The sequence below is a fragment of the Oncorhynchus masou genome, chromosome 13, assembly GCF_036934945.1.
Source record: "Oncorhynchus masou masou isolate Uvic2021 chromosome 13, UVic_Omas_1.1, whole genome shotgun sequence".
Classification (NCBI taxonomy): domain Eukaryota; kingdom Metazoa; phylum Chordata; class Actinopteri; order Salmoniformes; family Salmonidae; genus Oncorhynchus; species Oncorhynchus masou.
This window is the reverse complement of record NC_088224.1, coordinates 88,987,012-89,006,838: the sequence shown is the minus strand read 5'-3', so window position 1 is coordinate 89,006,838 and position 19,827 is coordinate 88,987,012. Positions and strand designations below refer to the sequence as shown.

The 19,827-nt window shown below is 47.1% G+C and overlaps 1 protein-coding gene across 1 annotated transcript; it reads left to right on the top strand.

Annotated features, from left to right (window-relative positions):
* Nucleotides 1-2,270: 2,270 nt before the first annotated feature.
* Nucleotides 2,271-6,600, top strand: LOC135551573 (extracellular calcium-sensing receptor-like). Its single transcript, XM_064982779.1, has 11 exons — nucleotides 2,271-2,500; nucleotides 2,610-2,901; nucleotides 3,119-3,361; nucleotides 3,523-3,621; nucleotides 3,790-4,105; nucleotides 4,188-4,360; nucleotides 4,516-4,746; nucleotides 5,251-5,374; nucleotides 5,469-5,662; nucleotides 5,780-6,058; nucleotides 6,172-6,600. The coding sequence occupies exons 1-11, from the start codon at nucleotides 2,271-2,273 to the stop codon at nucleotides 6,598-6,600; spliced, it is 2,610 nt and encodes an 869-aa protein (XP_064838851.1).
* Nucleotides 6,601-19,827: the final 13,227 nt, after the last annotated feature.

The window sequence follows — 19,827 nt, the reverse complement described above, 5'->3', positions numbered from 1 at the left end:
CCTGTAACATCAGTTCTGTTATATTGAAAGACAATATCTTTACAGTTTTGGAAACGTTAGTGTTTTCTATCCAAAGCCATCAATTATATGCATTTTCTAGCATCTTGTCCTGTGAAAAATCCCGTTTGAAACGGGAACGTTTTTCTTCCAAAAATGAAAATACTGCCCCTAGAGTCGGATACTGAGATTTTTTTATATAAATATGATCTTTATCGAACAAAACATACATAGTGTAACATGAAGTCCTATGAGTGTCATATATGAAGATCATCAAAGGTTAGTGATTCATTTATCTCTATTTCTGCTTTTTGTGAATCCACTCTTTGGCTGGAAAAATGGCCTTGTTTTTCTGCGACTAGGCACTCACCTAACATAATCGATAATCGTTTGGTGTGCTTTCGTCATAAAGCCTTTTTGAAATCGGACACTGGTGGGATTAACAACAAGATTACCGTTAAAATGGTATAAGATACTTGTATGTTTGAGGAATTTTAATTCTGTGGTGAAGGTGGTTCAGTGGGGGGTGTCAGGGGTGGTGAGGGGCTGCAGTTTCTCTCTAGGAGTCTCTACAGTCTGCTCTATCTGCGGTATCACCCTCTTGATGACAGACAACTCCTTTGCCAACTCCTCCTTTACCTGCACCAGCTCATGGTGGCTTTTACCTCCTCAAGCGCTGTGATAAGGCTCTCTCTCAGCTCCTGGACAGAGTTCTTCAGCTGGGACATGCACTGGTTGATCCAGTCCTGTAGAAGCTCTGTGTCTGGGCTGTAGGTGGTGTAGCTGAGGGGCTGCTCCTTTAGCTCAGTAACCCATACCTCTAACTTTAACACAGAGAGCCTGTATCTCAGCAGGCAGATGGTGGTCTTGACTATGTTGGTTCTAGGCAGGTAGGGGGCAGGATAGACCTGTTGTGTGGTTGTAGGTCTGGGCCTGGGCTCGTGCTGTTGGGGTGCCTGAGGAGAGAGGTCGGGGGGCTGTTCTTGTCTTTTAGGATTCCGCTATCTTCCTTAGGGTGGGGAAGTCCTGCACAAAAGAGCTTAGTGCAGCGTCACTGCCCTGGACCATGACAAACCGTTCTGGTGCATGTTTACCATCAGAAACCTGTTTTCCTGGTCCTTCTCGCTGTCCTCAAAAATGTGTATTTGCCTTCCCTTGCAGATGCCTTTCTTTGTTGTACAGCTGAAATGCCTGGTTACAGCTGTAGTGTGGTCTGTAAAATAACAGGTTTGTAACAGTCCTGTTGTGTGAGCGGTCTGCAAAGAAAGTATCCTGGTTCTCCCTCAGAATTCTGTGTTTAAAATGGATTCTTCCCTTCTCTGATTTGATTTCTGCTTGAAATTCAAAAAAAGGGAGGGGGAGTCTCTCTGTCTGCTGCTGGGGGCGTTGCCATGGTTACCACCCATAAACAGTTGGAGTTAGATGGTAAGCTTGCTGGCACATTTGACACACATGTGTTAAACTCACTCTTGACAACCAGACAGTTATATAAAATCAGGAGCTGTCCTTCTGCTTGACTTCTCTGTCTCTCTGTCTCGCTCTCTCGCTCTCTCGCTCTCTCTTTCTCTGTCTCTCACGCTCTCTCTGTCTCTTTCTCCCTCACTCTCTCTCTCTCACTCTCTACCCATCTCGCCAATCCATTTAGTCTCAAATAAAAAAACTATTATTGTACAGTATGATGTAATATCTGTCTGAATGGATCCATCTGATGTTGTTGAAGAACAGATACTGTATCTCCTGTACTACACATTACCTTCAGTAACATAACACTCACAGGCTTTCTCCAATTACCCCCAATTACCTGCTCCCCAAGTTATCCTCCAATAACAAGTCCCAATTAACCCCCTCCTGCCCCGTCCTCCCTACAAGCACCCCCTGGTGGCCGTGTGCTTGTTTTTTAGCCGGGGGCTCATTTCTCCCTATATCATCAGCTCCCCTTCTCTCCTCTTCCTCTCCCTCTTTCACTCTCACACTCTCTGCAGGAGATGCCAGACTGACAGACACTCATCCTATCTCTCTCTCTGTCTGTCTGTCTCACCAGGATAAGGCTTGCTGTTGCCAGATAGGGCAGAGGTAGAACAAGATTTTGTGTGTCAATCGCTGTTTTTGCACATCTGGTTAAAGGTGTCTGTAGTGTATGGTGTATATCTTCACTGATGGCACTTTTTGTTAATATATGTTTACAGAGTGTTCTGTCTACAATGTCTTGGTTTGGTCTCTCTCCAACAGGTGACAGAACTCTCCCAGTCTTCAGACTTGTCTCTCTCCAGGTGATGAGCCTGTGTGGTTGGCTGTGGCTGCTCTACTGTCTCCATGTCCCTGGGTCTGTCTGGGGTCTGGATGGAGGTGGAGAGGGGGCTTGTCGGCTGGAAGCTAAGCCCGTCTCCGGCAGTGTTTATCGGGCAGGAGATGTGGTCATTGGGGGCCTGTTCCCCATCCATGTGGAAGCCCCTCTACCAGAGCAGGAGTTCAGGAGCATTGAGGGAAATTCTACCTGTACAATGTACGCAGCTTGTGTGATAGCAGCTTTTTGTCATTGTGTTTTCACCTGAAGGTAATGTGTATTCAGTTTCCTCCTATCTCTCTGTTTCTTCTTTTCTTCCGTCTGTCAGTTTCTACCAGCGTGCTTACCGCTGGCTCCAGACTATGATCTTTGCTGTGGAGGAGATTAACCGTGACCCAGCCCTCCTGCCTAACCTCACCCTGGGGTTCCTGGCATCTGACACATGCCTGTCAGAGGGCACCACCCTGGGGGCAGCCCTTGCCATGGTGACCGGCAAGGAGGCCTCTGTGGTGGGCACAGAGTGTGGCACAGCCCCTGAGGTTCCCGTCATCATCGGAGATGCCCGCTCGTCAGCTTCCATCGTGGTGGCACAGACCCTCGGGCCGTTTGATTTACCCATGGTGAGGCAGGGGTTGGATTACAGGTTGGGATGAGATGATGACTCTTTTCACATTACATTTCAATCTCTATCTAGATTTCTCTCTCTCTAACATTTAATTTCCTTCTCCCTCTGCTCTCTTTCATTTACCAATTATACTTAACTATCGCTCTCTCGCTCTCTCTCGCTCTCTCTCTCTCGCTGTCTCTCTCACGATCTCTCACTCTCTTCTCTCCCAGGTGAGTTACTTTGCCACCTGTGCGTGTTTGAGTGACACCTGGAGGTACCCCTCATTCTTCCGTACGGTACCCAGCGATGCCTTCCAGGCTCGGGGCATGGCCAAGCTGCTGCGTCAAATGGGCTGGGTGTGGGTGGGGCTGTTGTCAGGGGATGGTGACTATGGCAAGTTTGGGGTTCAGCTGCTTCTCCAAGAGCTCCAGGGATCTGGGGTGTGTGTCGCTTACTCTGAGGTCATTCCCAAGGTACGACCTCACTCTGATGATCTGACAATAAACTCTCTCTTTTGCGCTATCTTTCTCTCTCTCTTTCACTCTGACTCCCCCTCTCTTCCAGTCTAACATATACGCTTTCTCTGATATTCTCTGACTCTCTTCCCTTTCTCTCACGGATGGTCATCTCCAAGGTACCGTCTAAGAGACAGATCAGGCACATAGTGGACACCATCAAAGGATCTACTGCCAGAGTGGTGGTGGCATTTGTAGGATTCACGGGTCATTCAGGGGTGAGCAGTTACCAGTCAGAGTATTGTTAATGATTTGTAACACAGCTGTAGCAGTGTCCTTGTGTCTTACCATGTCTTGATGCCCTATACAGACACAATCATTTCCATATTGATAATTATGCATTTCATCTTGACTATCTAGATCTTTTTAACGATTTCATTCTCCAGGCCCTGATGGAAGAGGTTGTCCGTCAGAACATTACAGATAAGCAGTGGATTGCCTCAGAGGCCTGGGTCACCTACTCTACTATCGCCGCCCCAAAAAACATGCCCTCTCTTGCCGGGACCATTGGTTTTGCCCTGAAGAAAGCTGATATTCCCGGCCTGGGGCCTTTCCTAACCCGCCTCCATCCAGACGGGGACTACCAGAAGTCCGACCCCTTCCTGAGGGAATTGTGGGAGGAGATGTTTGGGTGTTTTCTGGGGGTTGCCCCCAGCGTGACACTGCCGTCCAGGCGACAGTGTACTGGGTCAGAGGTCATACGTGAGGGACACTTTACACCTAAATCTCAGTTTTTTGTCCTGACTCCCAATGTTATCTCAGTAAAATGAAGTGTCAATCATAGGTGAGGGGGAGAGCCAGTATGCTGACGTGTCTCAGCTGAGAGCCAGCTATAATGTGTACAAGGCTGTGTACGCCATCGCCTACGCCATACAGGATATGATGGCCTGTCGACCAGGGGACGGAGTCTTTAATGGTGGACAGTGCCCTGATATCAGGAAGCTTCAGCCCAGCCAGGTGAGAATAACATGTTGATCTGTTTTCAAGTTAAGAATACTAATGTTTCCAGTCAGGATACAGTGAAAACACTTTGTAAGGTTTGAATACTAAAGAACAAAAGCCACAACTGGTTCTAACTCTTAATCCTGTTCCAATGCCCTTTTCTCTTTGAGATTGTTCATTATCTGAGGGGCGTGAACTTCAGTACTCCTGTGGGGGAATCTTTCCACTTCGACATGAATGGTGATCCGCCTGCCTCTTATGACATCATCAACTGGCATGTGACCCCCGAGGGGACGGCAGAGTTTGTCCAGGTCGGACATTTTCTGTCCTCTGAGGGATCTGATGACCAGTTTCACATCGACATGGATAAAGTGGTGTGGGGTGGGGGCAGCGGAGATGAGGTGAGAACTATTCAGTTTGGTGTGTGTGTGTGTGCGTGCGTGATCATTTTTTATTTTATCACCCTGAGGCAACCGTACAGAAAAGAGAAAGACATGAAGTAGACCAAATGGATAACATGAATTGACCTCAGAGTGAAAGCTCTGACATCGACATCTTTTATTTTAATTTAACATTTATTTAATGAGGCAAGTCAGTTGAGAACAAATGTTATATACAATGACGGACAACCCCGGCATGATGCTGGGCCAATTGTGCATCGCCATATGGGACTCTGAATCACCGCCTAATGTGATACAGCCTGGATTCGAACCAGGGACAGTAGTTACACCTCTTGCATTCATATGCGCCTTAGACTGCAGTGCAACTCTGGAGTTAAATTACACTGAATTTGTGTGGTCATTTTCCTGACATAATCCCCAGAGGGGTCCAGCAAGCCTGCCTGTCTGTGAAATAACTATGATAATGATGATGATGATAACTTCTTCCTCTCCCCCCTCTGGTAGGTCCTCGTGTCTGTATGCAGTGCTGACTGTCCCCCTGGTACCAGGCATGCGGTACAGAAGGGGAGGCCTGTGTGCTGCTTTGACTGTCTGTCCTGTGCTGAGGGAGAGATCAGCAACACAACAGGTAGTCTATCAACGGTTCTGATTCCAATTCATATTTTTCCTCAAGCCTGATTGGTCCTGATTTGGACTCCTCATTCTTCTTCCTTCTTTATCAGGGTCAGTTGAGTGTATTAGGTGTCCAGAGCGGTTCTGGTCCAACCCTGATCGTACGGCCTGCATCGCCCAGCTGGTGGACTTCCTCTCCTACAGCGACACCATGGGCGTTATCCTGTCTGTCATCTCAGTTTCCGGGGCAACACTCACAGCCGGTGCCCTGGCCACCTTCCTCTACCACCGTCACACGGCCCTGGTGAGTTAAATCATATGATCATATATAGAGGTACTGGACAGAGATGAGATTGTGTCATTTAAGGATGGGATTTTTGACATGTCATTGTGTAAATTATCTTTCTCTGTCTCGTTCCAGGTGAAAGCCAACAACTCTGAGCTCAGCTTCCTGCTCCTTCTGTCACTCAAGATCTGCTTCCTGTGTGCACTGGTTTTCATTGGCCAGCCGAAGCCATGGACGTGCATGCTGAGACACACCCTGTTTGGTATAAGCTTTGTGTTCTGCATCTCCTGTCTACTCAGCAGGACTGTGGTGGTGCTGGTGGCCTTCAGGGCCACTCTGCCTGGAGAGAACCTGATGAGATACTTCAGCCCCACCCAGCAGAGGATGGGTATCTCACTCTGCACACTCATCCAGGTGAACATCTGGTTTTTACTGTATTCTATGGGAATGTAGTTGTTTCCTTCATTGATCATATTATTTGATTTCAAGATAACTAGTTTTCCATCCACTTCCGTTCCCTTACACAGGTGCTGATCTGTGTGCTGTGGCTGGCCTTAGCTCCACCCCGACCTGCTGAGAGGAGGGGAAGAGAGGGTCGGGGCCCGAGGGTCATCCTGGAGTGTGAAGTGGGTTCTGTGATCGGCTTCTCTCTGGTGCTGGGCTACATCGGCCTTCTGGCCTCCCTCTGTCTCCTCTTAGCCTTCCTGGCCAGGAAACTCCCAGACAACTTCAACGAGGCCAAGTTCATCACCTTCAGCATGCTGATCTTCTGTGCCGTGTGGATCTCCTTCATCCCTGCCTATGTCAGCTCTCCTGGGAAGTACACAGTAGCTGTAGAGATCTTTGCCATCCTGGCCTCCAGCTTTGGGCTGCTGTTCTGTCTGTTTGCTCCTAAGTGTTACATCATCCTCCTGAGACCAGAGAGAAACACCAAGAAACACATGATGTCCAAATAGGAACCACCAAGAAACACATGATGTCCAAATAGGAACCACCAAGAAACACATGATGTCCAATTAGAAACCACCAAGAAACACATGATGTCCAATTAGAAACCACCAAGAAACACATGATGTCCAAATAGAAACCACCAAGAAACACATGATGTCCAATTAGAAACCACCAAGAAACACATGATGTCCAATTAGAAACCACCAAGAAACACATGATGTCCAAATAGAAACCACCAAGAAACACATGATGTCCAATTAGAAACCACCAAGAAACACATGATGTCCAAATATTAACTAAAACATTCTCACACCGTGATTTAGGGCTCGTTGATATTCATTTCAACAGGGGAATGTCAATTCTGTTTGGAAACATTAATTTCCTGCTCCAACTTCACTATATTACTTTGTTAATATTAGTATGTGTTCTTATAATGTGTCAGAAATAAACACGTCTATATGAACAATCCAATAAAGATTACGTAGTGTCTACTCATGCTGGAAGAGTTAGTATTGAGTCTGACACACAGAACCTACAGACCCCCTACACATGATTCCTTCGTCACCCAGACAGTGTGTGTTTATGTGTGTTTGTCTCTGTGTGTGTGTGTGTGTGTATATGAGTGAGTGTCCTTTTGTCTCTGTGTGTGTGTGTGTGTGTGTGTATATGAGTGAGTGTCCCTCATCGTATAACAAAATGAAAACAGACACATTCCACTGTCTGCTTACCCACTGTGGGAGCCTCTCCTCTCCCCATCTCTCCCTCCTCCATCCACCCTTTCTTCCTCTCTCCATCTCTCCCCATCTCTCCCTCCTCCATCCACCCTTTCTTCCTCTCTCCCTCCTCTCCCCATGTCTCCCTCCTCTATCCATCTCTCCCTCCTCTCCCCATCTCTCCCTCCTCTCTCCATCTCTCCCTCCTCTCTCCATCTCTCCCTCCTCTCCCCATCTCTCCCTCCTCTCCCCATCTCTCCCTCCTCTCCCCATCTCTCCCTCCTCTCTCCAGCTCTCCCTCCTCTCTCCAGCTCTCCCTCCTCCACCCATCTCTCCGTCCTCCACCCATCCTTTCCTCCTCTCTCCATCTCTCCCCTGCCTTTCAACCACAGAGTCCCCCGGATTCACAAGCACTCCCCTTGTCCCACTACCTTGTTTCACATTCACACCACATTCTACATCAGGTTGAAAGCGCTACCAGTAGCACCACCACAAGGTATAGAGTTACTACCAGTAGCACCACCACAACGGGTAGAGTTACTACCCAATAGCACCACCACAACGGGTAGAGTTACTACCCAATAACACCACCACAATGGGTAGAGTTACTACCCAATAGCACCACCACAACGTGTAGAGTTACTAGCAGTAGCACCACCACAACGGGTAGAGTTACATCCCAATAGCACCACCACAACGGGTGGAGTTACTACCCAATAGCACCACCACAACGGGTAGAGTTACTACCCAATAGCACCACCACAATGTATAGAGTTACTACCCAATAGCACCACCACAACGTGTAGAGTTACTACCAGTAGCACCACCACAACGTGTAGAGATACTACCCAATAGCACCACCACAACAGGTAGAGTTACTACCCAATAGCACCACCACAATGGGTAGAGTTACTACCCAATAGCACCACCACAACGGGTAGAGTTACTACCCAATAGCACCACCACAACGTGTAGAGTTACTACCAGTAGCACCACCACAACGGGTAGAGTTACTACCCAATAGCACCACCACAACGGGTAGAGTTACTACCCAATAGCACCACCACAACGTGTAGAGTTACTACCAGTAGCACCACCACAACGGGTAGAGTTACTACCAGTAGCACCACCACAACGTATAGAGTTACTACCAGTAGCACCACCACAACGTATAGAGTTACTACCAGTAGCACCACCACAACGGGTAGAGTTACTACCAGTAGCACCACCACAACGTGTAGAGATACTACCCAATTGCACCACCACAACAGGTAGAGTTACTACCCAATAGCACCACCACAATGGGTAGACACTGCTTTCTGCCCAGCAGCTAGCTAACGTCCACTAGCACAGCAGCTAGCTAACGTCCACTAGCACTGTAGAAACTATTACACTCAACGACTCGATTAGTGTAGTGTTAGCTAGCTACATAGTTGTCTTTGCTGTCTTCGTATCCAAGGTAATTGTGTAGTTTAGAGTGTGTAGACTTAGAGTGATTATCTTAATTTACCGAGGTTAGCTAGCCAGCTATTTGTCGTCCTTAACGTAGGAGTCACTGCTAGCTAGCTAGCCAACAGCTAGCCAACGTCTTCCGAATTGAACTTCAACAACCCGGTCAACATTCCGCCTCGCTCCACAGGTAGTATCACATTTTCATTTCACTTCATTACAGTACAACGGTTTGATTTGTTTGATCGTAGCTAGCTAGCTACATAGCCGTCTTTGTATCTAAGACAATTGTGTAGTCTGGAGCGATTTTCTAGGTTAGCTAGCCAGCTATTGTCGTTCTTTTAACGTAACGTTACGTAATCAACACTGCTAGCTAGCCAGCTAGCCCCGAATAGCAGCACTGTAGAAACTATTACACTCGACGGAACGACTTGATTAGTGTAGTGTCAACAACGTAGCCACTGCCAGCTAGCCTACTCCAGCAGTACTGTATCATTTCAATCATTTTAGTCAATAAGTTTCTTGCTACGTAAGCTTAACGTTCTGAACATTCGATAAGTGTAGTCCACTTGTCATTCCAATCTCCTTTGCATTAGCGTAGCCTCTTCTGTAGCCTGTCAACTATGTGTCTATCTATCCCTGTTCTCTCCTCTCTGCACAGACCATACAAACGCTCCACACCGCGTGGCCGCGGCCACCCTAATCTGGTGGTCCCAGTGCGCACGACCCACGTCGAGTTCCAGGTCTCCGGTAGCCTCTGGAACTGCCGATCTGCGGCCAACAAGGCAGAGTTCATCTCAGCCTATGCCTCCCTCCAGTCCCTCGACTTCTTGGCACTGACGGAAACATGGATCACCACAGACAACACTGCTACTCCTACTGCTCTCTCTTCGTCCGCCCACGTGTTCTCGCACACCCCGAGAGCTTCTGGTCAGCGGGGTGGTGGCACCGGGATCCTCATCTCTCCCAAGTGGTCATTCTCTCTTTCTCCCCTTACCCATCTGTCTATCGCCTCCTTTGAATTCCATGCTGTCACAGTTACCAGCCCTTTCAAGCTTAACATCCTTATCATTTATCGCCCTCCAGGTTCCCTCGGAGAGTTCATCAATGAGCTTGATGCCTTGATAAGCTCCTTTCCTGAGGACGGCTCACCTCTCACAGTCCTGGGCGACTTTAACCTCCCCACGTCTACCTTTGACTCATTCCTCTCTGCCTCCTTCTTTCCACTCCTCTCCTCTTTTGACCTCACCCTCTCACCTTCCCCCCTACTCACAAGGCAGGCAATACGCTCGACCTCATCTTTACTAGATGCTGTTCTTCCACTAACCTCATTGCAACTCCCCTCCAAGTCTCCGACCACTACCTTGTATCCTTTTCCCTCTCGCTCTCATCCAACACTTCCCACACTGCCCCTACTCGGATGGTATCGCGCCGTCCCAACCTTCGCTCTCTCTCCCCCGCTACTCTCTCCTCTTCCATCCTATCATCTCTTCCCTCTGCTCATACCTTCTCCAACCTATCTCCTGATTCTGCCTCCTCAACCCTCCTCTCTTCCCTTTCTGCATCCTCTATGTCCCCTATCCTCCAGGCCGGCTTGGTCCTCCCCTCCCGCTCCGTGGCTCGACGACTCATTGCGAGCTCACAGAACAGTGCTCCGGGCTGCCGAGCGGAAATGGAGGAAAACTCGCCTCCCTGCGGACCTGGCATCCTTTCACTCCCTCCTCTCTACATTTTCCTCCTCTGTCTCTGCTCCTAAAGCCACTTTCTTCCACTCTAAATTCCAAGCATCTGCCTCTAACCCTAGGAAGCTCTTTGCCACCTTCTCCTCCCTCCTGAATCCTCCTCCCCCTCCCCCCCCCTCCTCCCTCTCTGCAGATGACTTCGTCAACCATTTTGAAAAGAAGGTCGACGACATCCGATCCTCGTTTGCTAAGTCAAACGACACCGCTGGTTCTGCTCACACTGCCCTACCCTGTGCTCTGACCTCTTTCTCCCCTCTCTCTCCAGATGAAATCTCGCTTCTTGTGACGGCCGGCCGCCCAACAACCTGCCCGCTTGACCCTATCCCCTCCTCTCTTCTCCAGACCATTTCCGGAGACCTTCTCCCTTACCTCACCTCGCTCATCAACTCATCCCTGACCGCTGGCTACGTCCCTTCCATCTTCAAGAGAGCGAGAGTTGCACCCCTTCTGAAAAAACCTACACTCGATCCCTCCGATGTCAACAACTACAGACCAGTATCCCTTCTTTCTTTTCTCTCCAAAACTCTTGAACGTGCCGTCCTTGGCCAGCTCTCCCGCTATCTCTCTCAGAATGACCTTCTTGATCCAAATCAGTCAGGTTTCAAGACTAGTCATTCAACTGAGACTGCTCTTCTCTGTATCACGGAGGCGCTCCGCACTGCTAAAGCTAACTCTCTCTCCTCTGCTCTCATCCTTCTAGACCTATCGGCTGCCTTCGACACTGTGAACCATCAGATCCTCCTCTCCACCCTCTCCGAGTTGGGCATCTCCGGTGCGGCCCACGCTTGATTGCGTCCTACCTGACAGGTCGCTCCTACCAGGTGGCGTGGCGAGAATCTGTCTCCTCGCCACGCGCTCTCACCACTGGTGTCCCCCAGGGCTCTGTTCTAGGCCCTCTCCTATTCTCGCTATACACCAAGTCACTTGGCTCTGTCATAACCTCACATGGTCTCTCCTATCATTGCTATGCAGACGACACACAATTAATCTTCTCCTTTCCCCCTTCTGATGACCAGGTGGCGAATCGCATCTCTGCATGTCTGGCAGACATATCAGTGTGGATGACGGATCACCACCTCAAGCTGAACCTCGGGAAGACGGAACTGCTATTCCTCCCGGGGAAGGACTGCCCGTTCCATGATCTCGCCATCACGGTTGACAACTCCATTGTTTCCTCCTCCCAGAGTGCTAAGAACCTTGGCGTGATCCTGGACAACACCCTGTCGTTCTCAACTAACATCAAGGCGGTGGCCCGTTCCTGTAGGTTCATGCTCTACAACATCCGCAGAGTACGCCCCTGCCTCACACAGGAAGCGGCGCAGGTCCTAATTCAGGCACTTGTCATCTCCCGTCTGGATTACTGCAACTCGCTGTTGGCTGGGCTCCCTGCCTGTGCCATTAAACCCCTACAACTCATCCAGAACGCCGCAGCCCGTCTGGTGTTCAACCTTCCCAAGTTCTCTCACGTCACCCCGCTCCTCCGCTCTCTCCACTGGCTTCCAGTTGAAGCTCGCATCCGCTACAAGACCATGGTGCTTGCCTACGGAGCTGTGAGGGGAACGGCACCGCAGTACCTCCAGGCTCTGATCAGGCCCTACACCCAAACAAGGGCACTGCGTTCATCCACCTCTGGCCTGCTCGCCTCCCTACCACTGAGGAAGTACAGTTCCCGCTCAGCCCAGTCAAAACTGTTCGCTGCTCTGGCCCCCCAATGGTGGAACAAACTCCCTCACGACGCCAGGACAGTGGAGTCAATCACCACCTTCCGGAGACACCTGAAACCCCACCTCTTCAAGGAATACCTAGGATAGGATAAAGCAATCCTTCTCACCCCCCTTAAATGATTTAGATGCACTATTGTAAAGTGGCTGTTCCACTGATGTCAGAAGATGAATTCACCAATTTGTAAGTCGCTCTGGATAAGAGCGTCTGCTAAATGACTTAAATGTAAATGTAGAGTTACTACCCAATAGCACCACCACAACGGGTAGAGATACTTCCCAATAGCACCACCACAACGTGTAGAGTTACTACCAGTAGCACCACCACAACGGGTAGAGTTACTACCCAATAGCACCACCACAACGGGTAGAGTTACTACCCAATAGCACCACCACAATGTATAGAGTTACTACCCAATAGCACCACCACAACGTGTAGAGTTACGACCAGTAGCACCACCACAACGGGTAGAGTTACTACCCAATAGCACCACCACAACGTGTAGAGTTACTACCCAATAGCACCACCACAACGGGTAGAGTTACTACCAGTAGCACCACCACAACGGGTAGAGTTACTACCCAATGGCACCACCACAACGGGTAGAGTTACTACCCAATAGCACCACCACAACGGGTAGAGTTACTACCCAATAGCACCACCACAATGTATAGAGTTACTACCCAATAGCACCACCACAACGTGTAGAGTTACTACCAGTAGCACCACCACAACGTGTAGAGTTACTACCCAATAGCACCACCACAACGGGTAGAGTTACTACCCAATAGCACCACCACAACGGGTAGAGTTACTTCCCAATTGCACCACCACAATGGGTAGAGTTACTACCCAATAGCACCACCACAACGGGTAGAGTTACTACCCAATAGCACCACCACAACGTGTAGAGTAGCACCACCACAACGGGTAGAGTTACTACCCAATAGCAACACCACAACGGGTAGAGTTACTACCCAATAGCACCACCACAACGTGTAGAGTTACTACCCAATAGCACCACCACAACGTGTAGAGTTACTACCAATAGCACCACCACAACGTGTAGCACCAATAGCACCACAACGTGTAGAGTTACTACCAGTAGCACCACCACAACGTATAGAGTTACTACCAGTAGCACCACCACAACGGGTAGAGATACTACCCAATAGCACCACCACAACGGGTAGAGTTACTACCCAATAGAACCACCACAACGTGTAGAGTTACTACCCAATAGCACCATCACAACGTGTAGAGTTCCTACCAGTAGCACCACCACAACGTGTAGAGTTACTACCAGTAGCACCACCACAACGTGTAGAGTTACTACCCAATAGCACCACCACAACGTGTAGAGTTACTACCCAATAGCACCACCACAACGTGTAGAGTTACTACCAGTAGCACCACCACAACGGGTAGAATTACCACCACAGTCTAGTAAGCTATCTGGGCCTCAGTTACAGCATTCTGGGTCCAGTACGCTATCAGGGCCTCAGGTCATTATCAAGGAATTCTCCCTATGCCACCAGAAGACCATCAGTGACCCAATTAGAGTCCCATCAGAGGACCAATTAGAGGCCCATCAGAGTCCCAATTATAGGCCCCATTTGATTCCCCATCAGAGGTCCAATTAGAGGCCCCATTAGAGGACCAATTAGAGTCCCCATTCGAGGCCCCACTAGAATCCCAATTAGAGTCCCCATTAGAGTCCCAATTAGAGGCCCCATCAGAGGTCCAATTAGAGTCCCCATTAGAGTCCCAATTAGAGGTCCCCTTTGGAGGCAAATGCTGTCACTATCAGTCCTTCAGGGGGAACAGTAGAAACTGAGCCCAGGTGAATGGCTTATTGTCTTTCACCATAGTGAACAGATGAAAGACAGGATTTAAAGAGACCTGTGAAGAGATGATCAAGTGGTAGAGGAAGGAGGAACAAATCAAATCAAATGCTATTGGTCACATACACATGGTTAGCAGATGTTATTGCGAGTGCAGAAAAATGCTTGTGCTTCTACAGTAGTTCCAACAATTCTCCAACAACTACCTAATACACACAAATCTAAAGGGGTGAATGAGAATATGTATATATAAATATATGGATGAGTGATGGCCAAGCGCCATAGGCAAGGTGCAATAGATGGTATAAAATACAGTATACACATATGATATGAGTAATGTAAGATAAGTAAGCATTATTAAAGTGGCATTGTTTAAAGTGGCTAGTGAAACCATTATTAATAAATCCTGTTAGAGCTAGGGCTACTTTTTTCAACATTTTGTTAAAAAAAGCGCAACATTTCAACGTCCTGCACCTCATGCCAGGAATATGGTATATGCATATGATTAGTATGTGTGGATAGAAAACACTCTGAAGTTTCTAAAACTGGTTAAATGATGTCTGTGACTATAACAGAACGTGTTTCGTGGTCAAAATCCCAAGGAAACCTGATCACAAAATCGACGAAGAAAAAATCAATCCGCCAGTCTCTGTATTGTCTATTGCAAGGTATAATAGATAGCGACCGACTTACAGTTCCTACAGCTTCCACACGATGTCGCCAGTGTTGTGAATTCTACGCAGGTAAATCCTTGGTCATATGAGTAATAGGCACATCCTGTGGTATAGTCTCCCGGAGGAAGTGATGAAAGGGGGAAACTGGAGTACGGTTTCCAAACTTTCTCCTATTGAATACAGATCGCTCCGTGATCAATTTGATCGTTTATTAACGTTCACTAATACCTAAAGTTGGATTACAGAAGTAGTTTGAAGTGTTTTGTCAAAGTTTATAGGAAACTTTTTTAATTTAAAAAAATAATGTTGCGTTTAGAAACAGTGTTTTTCCCTGGATCACACAGTCTTCATAAATGGACATTTTGGGTATACAAGGACCGATTTAATCGAAAAAAAGGACCCAATTGTGATGTTTATGGGACATATAGGAGTGCCAACAAAGAAGCTCGTCAAAGGTAATGAATGTTTTATATTTTATTTCTGCGTTTTGTGTAGCGCCGGCTACGCTAATTCTTTTGTTTACATTCCCCTTCAGGTATTTCGGGGTGTTGCATGCTATCAGATAATAGCTTCTCATGCTTTCGCCCGAAAAGCATTTTAAAAATCTGACTTGTTGGCTAGATTCACAACGAGTGTAGCTTCAATTGAGTACCCTGCATGTGTGTTTTAATGACCGTTTGAGTTTTAACGAGTGCTATCAGCATTTGGCGTAGCGCATTTGCATTTATTGTTGGCATGGTGGGACGCTAGCGTGTCGGGTGGGCCAGAGAGGTTAAAGTGGCCAGTGATTGGGTCTCAACGTAGGCAGCACCCTCTCTGAGTTAGTGATTGCTGTTTAGCAGTCTGATGACCTTGAGATAGAAGCTGTTTTTCAGTCTCTCGGTCTCAACTTTGAAGCACCTGTACTGACCTTGTCTTCTGGATGGTAGCAGTGTGAACAGGCAGTGGCTCGAGTGGTTATTGTCCTTGATGATCTTTTTGGCCTTCCTGTGACATCGGGTGCTGTAGGTGTCTTGGAGGGTGGGTAGTTTGCCCCCGGTGATGTGTTGTGCAAACTGCACTACCCTCTGGAGAACCTTACGGTTGAGGCAGATGCAGTTGCCGTACCAGGCTGTGATACAACTCAATAGGATGGTCTCGATTGTGCATCTGTAAAAGTTTATCAGGGTTTTGGGTGACAAGCCAAATTTCTTCAGCCATCTGAGGTTTAAGAGGCGCTGTTGAGCCTTCTTCACCACCCTGTCTGTGTGGGTGGACCATTTCAGTTTGTCTGTGATGTGTACGCCGGGGAACTTAAAACTTTCAACCTTCTCCACTGCTGTCCCTATCCCGCTGCTGTTTCCTGAAGTCCACGCTCATCTCCTTTGTTTTGTTGACATCAGAAAGTCCAGGACCAAGTTGCACAGGTTGGGTAGAGACCCACGGCTTCCAGCTTGATGATGAGCTTGTAGGGTATTATGGTGTTTTAAGCTGAGCTGAAGTCAATGAACAGCATTCTTACATAGGTATTCCTCTTGTCCAGATGGGATAGGGCAGCATGCAGTGTGATGGCGATTGCATCGTCTGTGGACCTGTTGGGGTGGAGGTGATATGATCCTTGACTAGTCTCTCAAGCACTTCATGATAACAGAAGTGAGTGCTATGGGGCGGTCGTCATTTTGTTCAGATATCTTTGCCTTCTTGGGTACAGGAACAATGGTGGCCATCTTGAAGAATGTAGGGACAGCAGACTGGGATAGGGATTGATTGAATCTGACCATTAACGCACCAGCCAACTGGTCTGTGCATGCTCTGAGGACTAGGGATGCCGTCTGGGCCAGCAGCCCTGCGAGGGTTAAAACGTTTAAATGTTTTACTCATGTCGGCCAATGAGAAGGAGGGGGGAGGGCGCAGTCGTTGTTAGTGGTCTGCGACGGTGGCACTGTATTATTCTCAAAGTGGGCAAAGAAGGTGTTTAGTTTGTCTGGAAGTGTGACGTTGGTGTCCGTGACGTGGCTGGTTTTTGTTTGTAGACCGTGATTTCTTGTAGACCTTGCCACATAAAGTCTTGTGTCTGAGCTGTTGAATTACTGAGCCATTGAATTACACTTCAGTACAGACCTCAGAACGTTTAAGGTATTATAGGCCTGGCTGGTACGCCCCTCAGAATGTTTAAGGTATTATAGGCCTGGCTGGTACGCCCCTCAGAATGTTTACTGTATTACAGGCCTGGCTGGTACGCCCCTCAGAATGTTTAAGGTATTATAGGCCTGGCTGGTACGCCCCTCAGAATGTTTACTGTATTACAGGCCTGGCTGGTACGCCCCTCAGAATGTTTACTGTATTATAGGCCTGGCTGGTACGCCCCTCTGAATGTTTACTGTATTATAGGCCTGGCTGGTACGCCTCTCAGAATGTTTACTGTATTACAGGCCTGGCTGGTACGCCCCTCAGAATGTTTACTGTATTATAGGCCTGGCTGGTACGCCCCTCGGAATGTTTACTGTATTACAGGCCTGGCTGGTACGCCCCTCAGAATGTTTACTGTATTACAGGCCTGGCTGGTATGCCCCTCAGAATGTTTACTGTATTATGGGCCCTGGTACAGAATGTTTACTGTATTATGGCCTGGCTGGTACTGAATGTTTACTGTATTATGGGCCTGGCTGGTACGCCGCTCAGAATGTTTACTGTGTTACAGGCCTGGCTGGTGGGCCCCTCAGAATGTTTACTGTATAACGGGCCTGGCTGGTACGCCCCTCAGAATGTTTACTGTATAATGGGCCTGGCTAGTACGCCGCTCAGAATGTTTACTTATAATGGGCCTGGCTGGTACGCCCCTCAAATGTTTACTGTATTATAGGCCTGGCTGGTACGCCACTCAGAATGTTTACTGTGTTACAGGCCTGGCTGGTACGCCCCTCAGAATGTTTACTGTTTCACAGTGTATGAAACATCTGGCAGCACATTAGAGGTTTGAGATGATGTTCCCTTCCCCTCTCCTCATCTGAATCAAACCAGCTCTAGGGTCCGTGATATTCCCTTCCCCTCTCATTGTCTGAATTAACCCAGCTCTCTCACTGTTTCTCCCTCTCCTCTGGAAACAACCAAACTAAGGGCTAACAACCAAACTAAGGGCTAACTACCGACCTAATGGCTAACAACCTAACTAAGGGCTAACAACCAAACTAAGGGCTAACAACCAAACTAAGAGCTAACAACCAAACTAAGGGCTAACAGAAATGACCATACATCAGAAACGTTGATATGATCCACCAGGTTGGAATGATGGAACATTGCTTCATTAAAAACCTCTGGGATATGTGGGACGGTAGCGTCCCACCTTGCCAACAGCCAGTGAAATTGCAGGGCGCCAAATAAAAAATAAAAATAAATCCCATAATTAAAATTCCTCAAACATACAAGTATTTTACCACATTTTAAACTTCTTGTTAATCCAGCCACAGTGTCCGATTTCAAATAGGCTTTACGGAGAAAGCACACCATACGATTATGTTAGGTCAGCACCTTGTCACAGAAAACCATAAAGCCATTTTCCAGCCAAGGAGAGCCCTCACAAAAGTCAGAAATAGCGATTAAATGAATCACTAACCTTTGATGATCTTCATCAGATGGCACTCACAGGACTTCATGTCACACAATAAATGTGTGTTTTTTTCGATAAAGTTAATATTTATGTCCAATAACCTTGTTTGAAATTGGTGTGCTATGTTCGGAAATGCATTGTCTCAAACAAACATCCGGTGAAAGTACAGAGAGCCACATCAAGTTACAGAAATACTCATAATAAACATTGATAAAATATACAAGTGTTATGCATGGAAATATAGATAACCATCTCCTTAACTTATTCGATATAGGGGGCGCTATTTTAATTTTTGGATAAAAAAACGTTCCCGTTTTAAACAAGATATTTTGTCACGAAAAGATGCTCGACTATGCATATAATTGACAGCTTTGGAAAGAAAACACTCTGACATTTCCAAAACTGCAAAGATATTATCTGTGAGTTCCACAGAACTGATGCTACAGGCGAAACCAAGAAGACATTTCAAACAGGAAATGGCCCAGATTTTGAAGGCGCTGAGTTCCAATGTCTCCTTATATGGCTGTGAATGCGCCAGGAATGAACCTACACTTTCTGTCGTTTCCCCAAGGTGTCTGCAGCAGTGTGACGTATTTGTAGGCATATCATTGGAAGATTGACCATAAGAGACGACATTTACCAGGTGCCCGCTTGTTGTCCTCCGTCAAAATTATTGCGTAATCTCCAGCTGCGTGCATTTTTCCATTTTCTTCAGAGGAGAAACACAACTGCCACAAATGATTTATCATCGAATAGATATGTGAAAAACACCTTGAGGATTGATTTTAAACAACGTTTGCCATGTTTCTGTCGATATTATGGAGTTAATTTGGAGAAAAAAAAATTGCAGTTGTAATGACTGAATTTTCGTTTTTCTTTCTTAGCCAAACGTGATGAACAAAACGGAACGATTTCTCCTACACAAATAATATTTTTGGAAAAACTGAACATTTGCTATCTAACTGAGAGTCTCCTCATTGAAAACATCCGAAGTTCTTCAAAGGTAAATGATTTTATTTGAATGCTTTTCTTGTTTTTGTGAAAATGTTGCCTGCTGAATGCTAGGCTTAATGCTAGCTATCAATACTCTTACACAAATGCTTGTGTAGCTATGGTTGAAAAGCATATTTTGAAAATCTGAGAGGACAGTGTTGTTAACAAAAGGCTAAGCTTGTGAGTGAATATATTTCTTTCATTTAATTTGCGATTTTCATGAATAGTTAACGTTGCGTTATGGTAATGAGCTTGAGGCTGTATTCACGATCCCGGATCCGGAATGGGTACTATCGAGAGGTTAACGTTGCGTTATGGTAATGAGCTTGAGGCTATGATTACGCTCCAGGTGGATTAACAACAAGCGAAGCTATGTTTTGCTATATTGCACTTGTGATTTCATGAAAATAAAATATTTTTGTAATTTAATTTGAATTTGGTGCTCTGCAATTCAACGGATGTTGACGAAAATGATCCCGCTAACGGGATGGGTGCATCAAGAAGTTATT

Excerpts from the sequence above, each read along its gene's own strand:
- LOC135551573 (XM_064982779.1), top strand. The coding sequence starts at position 2,271 with ATGAGCCTGTGTGGTTGGCTGTGGCTGCTCTACTGTCTCCATGTCCCT. Across the intron at positions 5,663-5,779 it reads ACCACCGTCACACGGCCCTG|GTGAAAGCCAACAACTCTGA; the intron begins GTGAGTTAAATC and ends GTCTCGTTCCAG. Across the intron at positions 6,059-6,171 it reads CACTCTGCACACTCATCCAG|GTGCTGATCTGTGTGCTGTG; the intron begins GTGAACATCTGG and ends TCCCTTACACAG.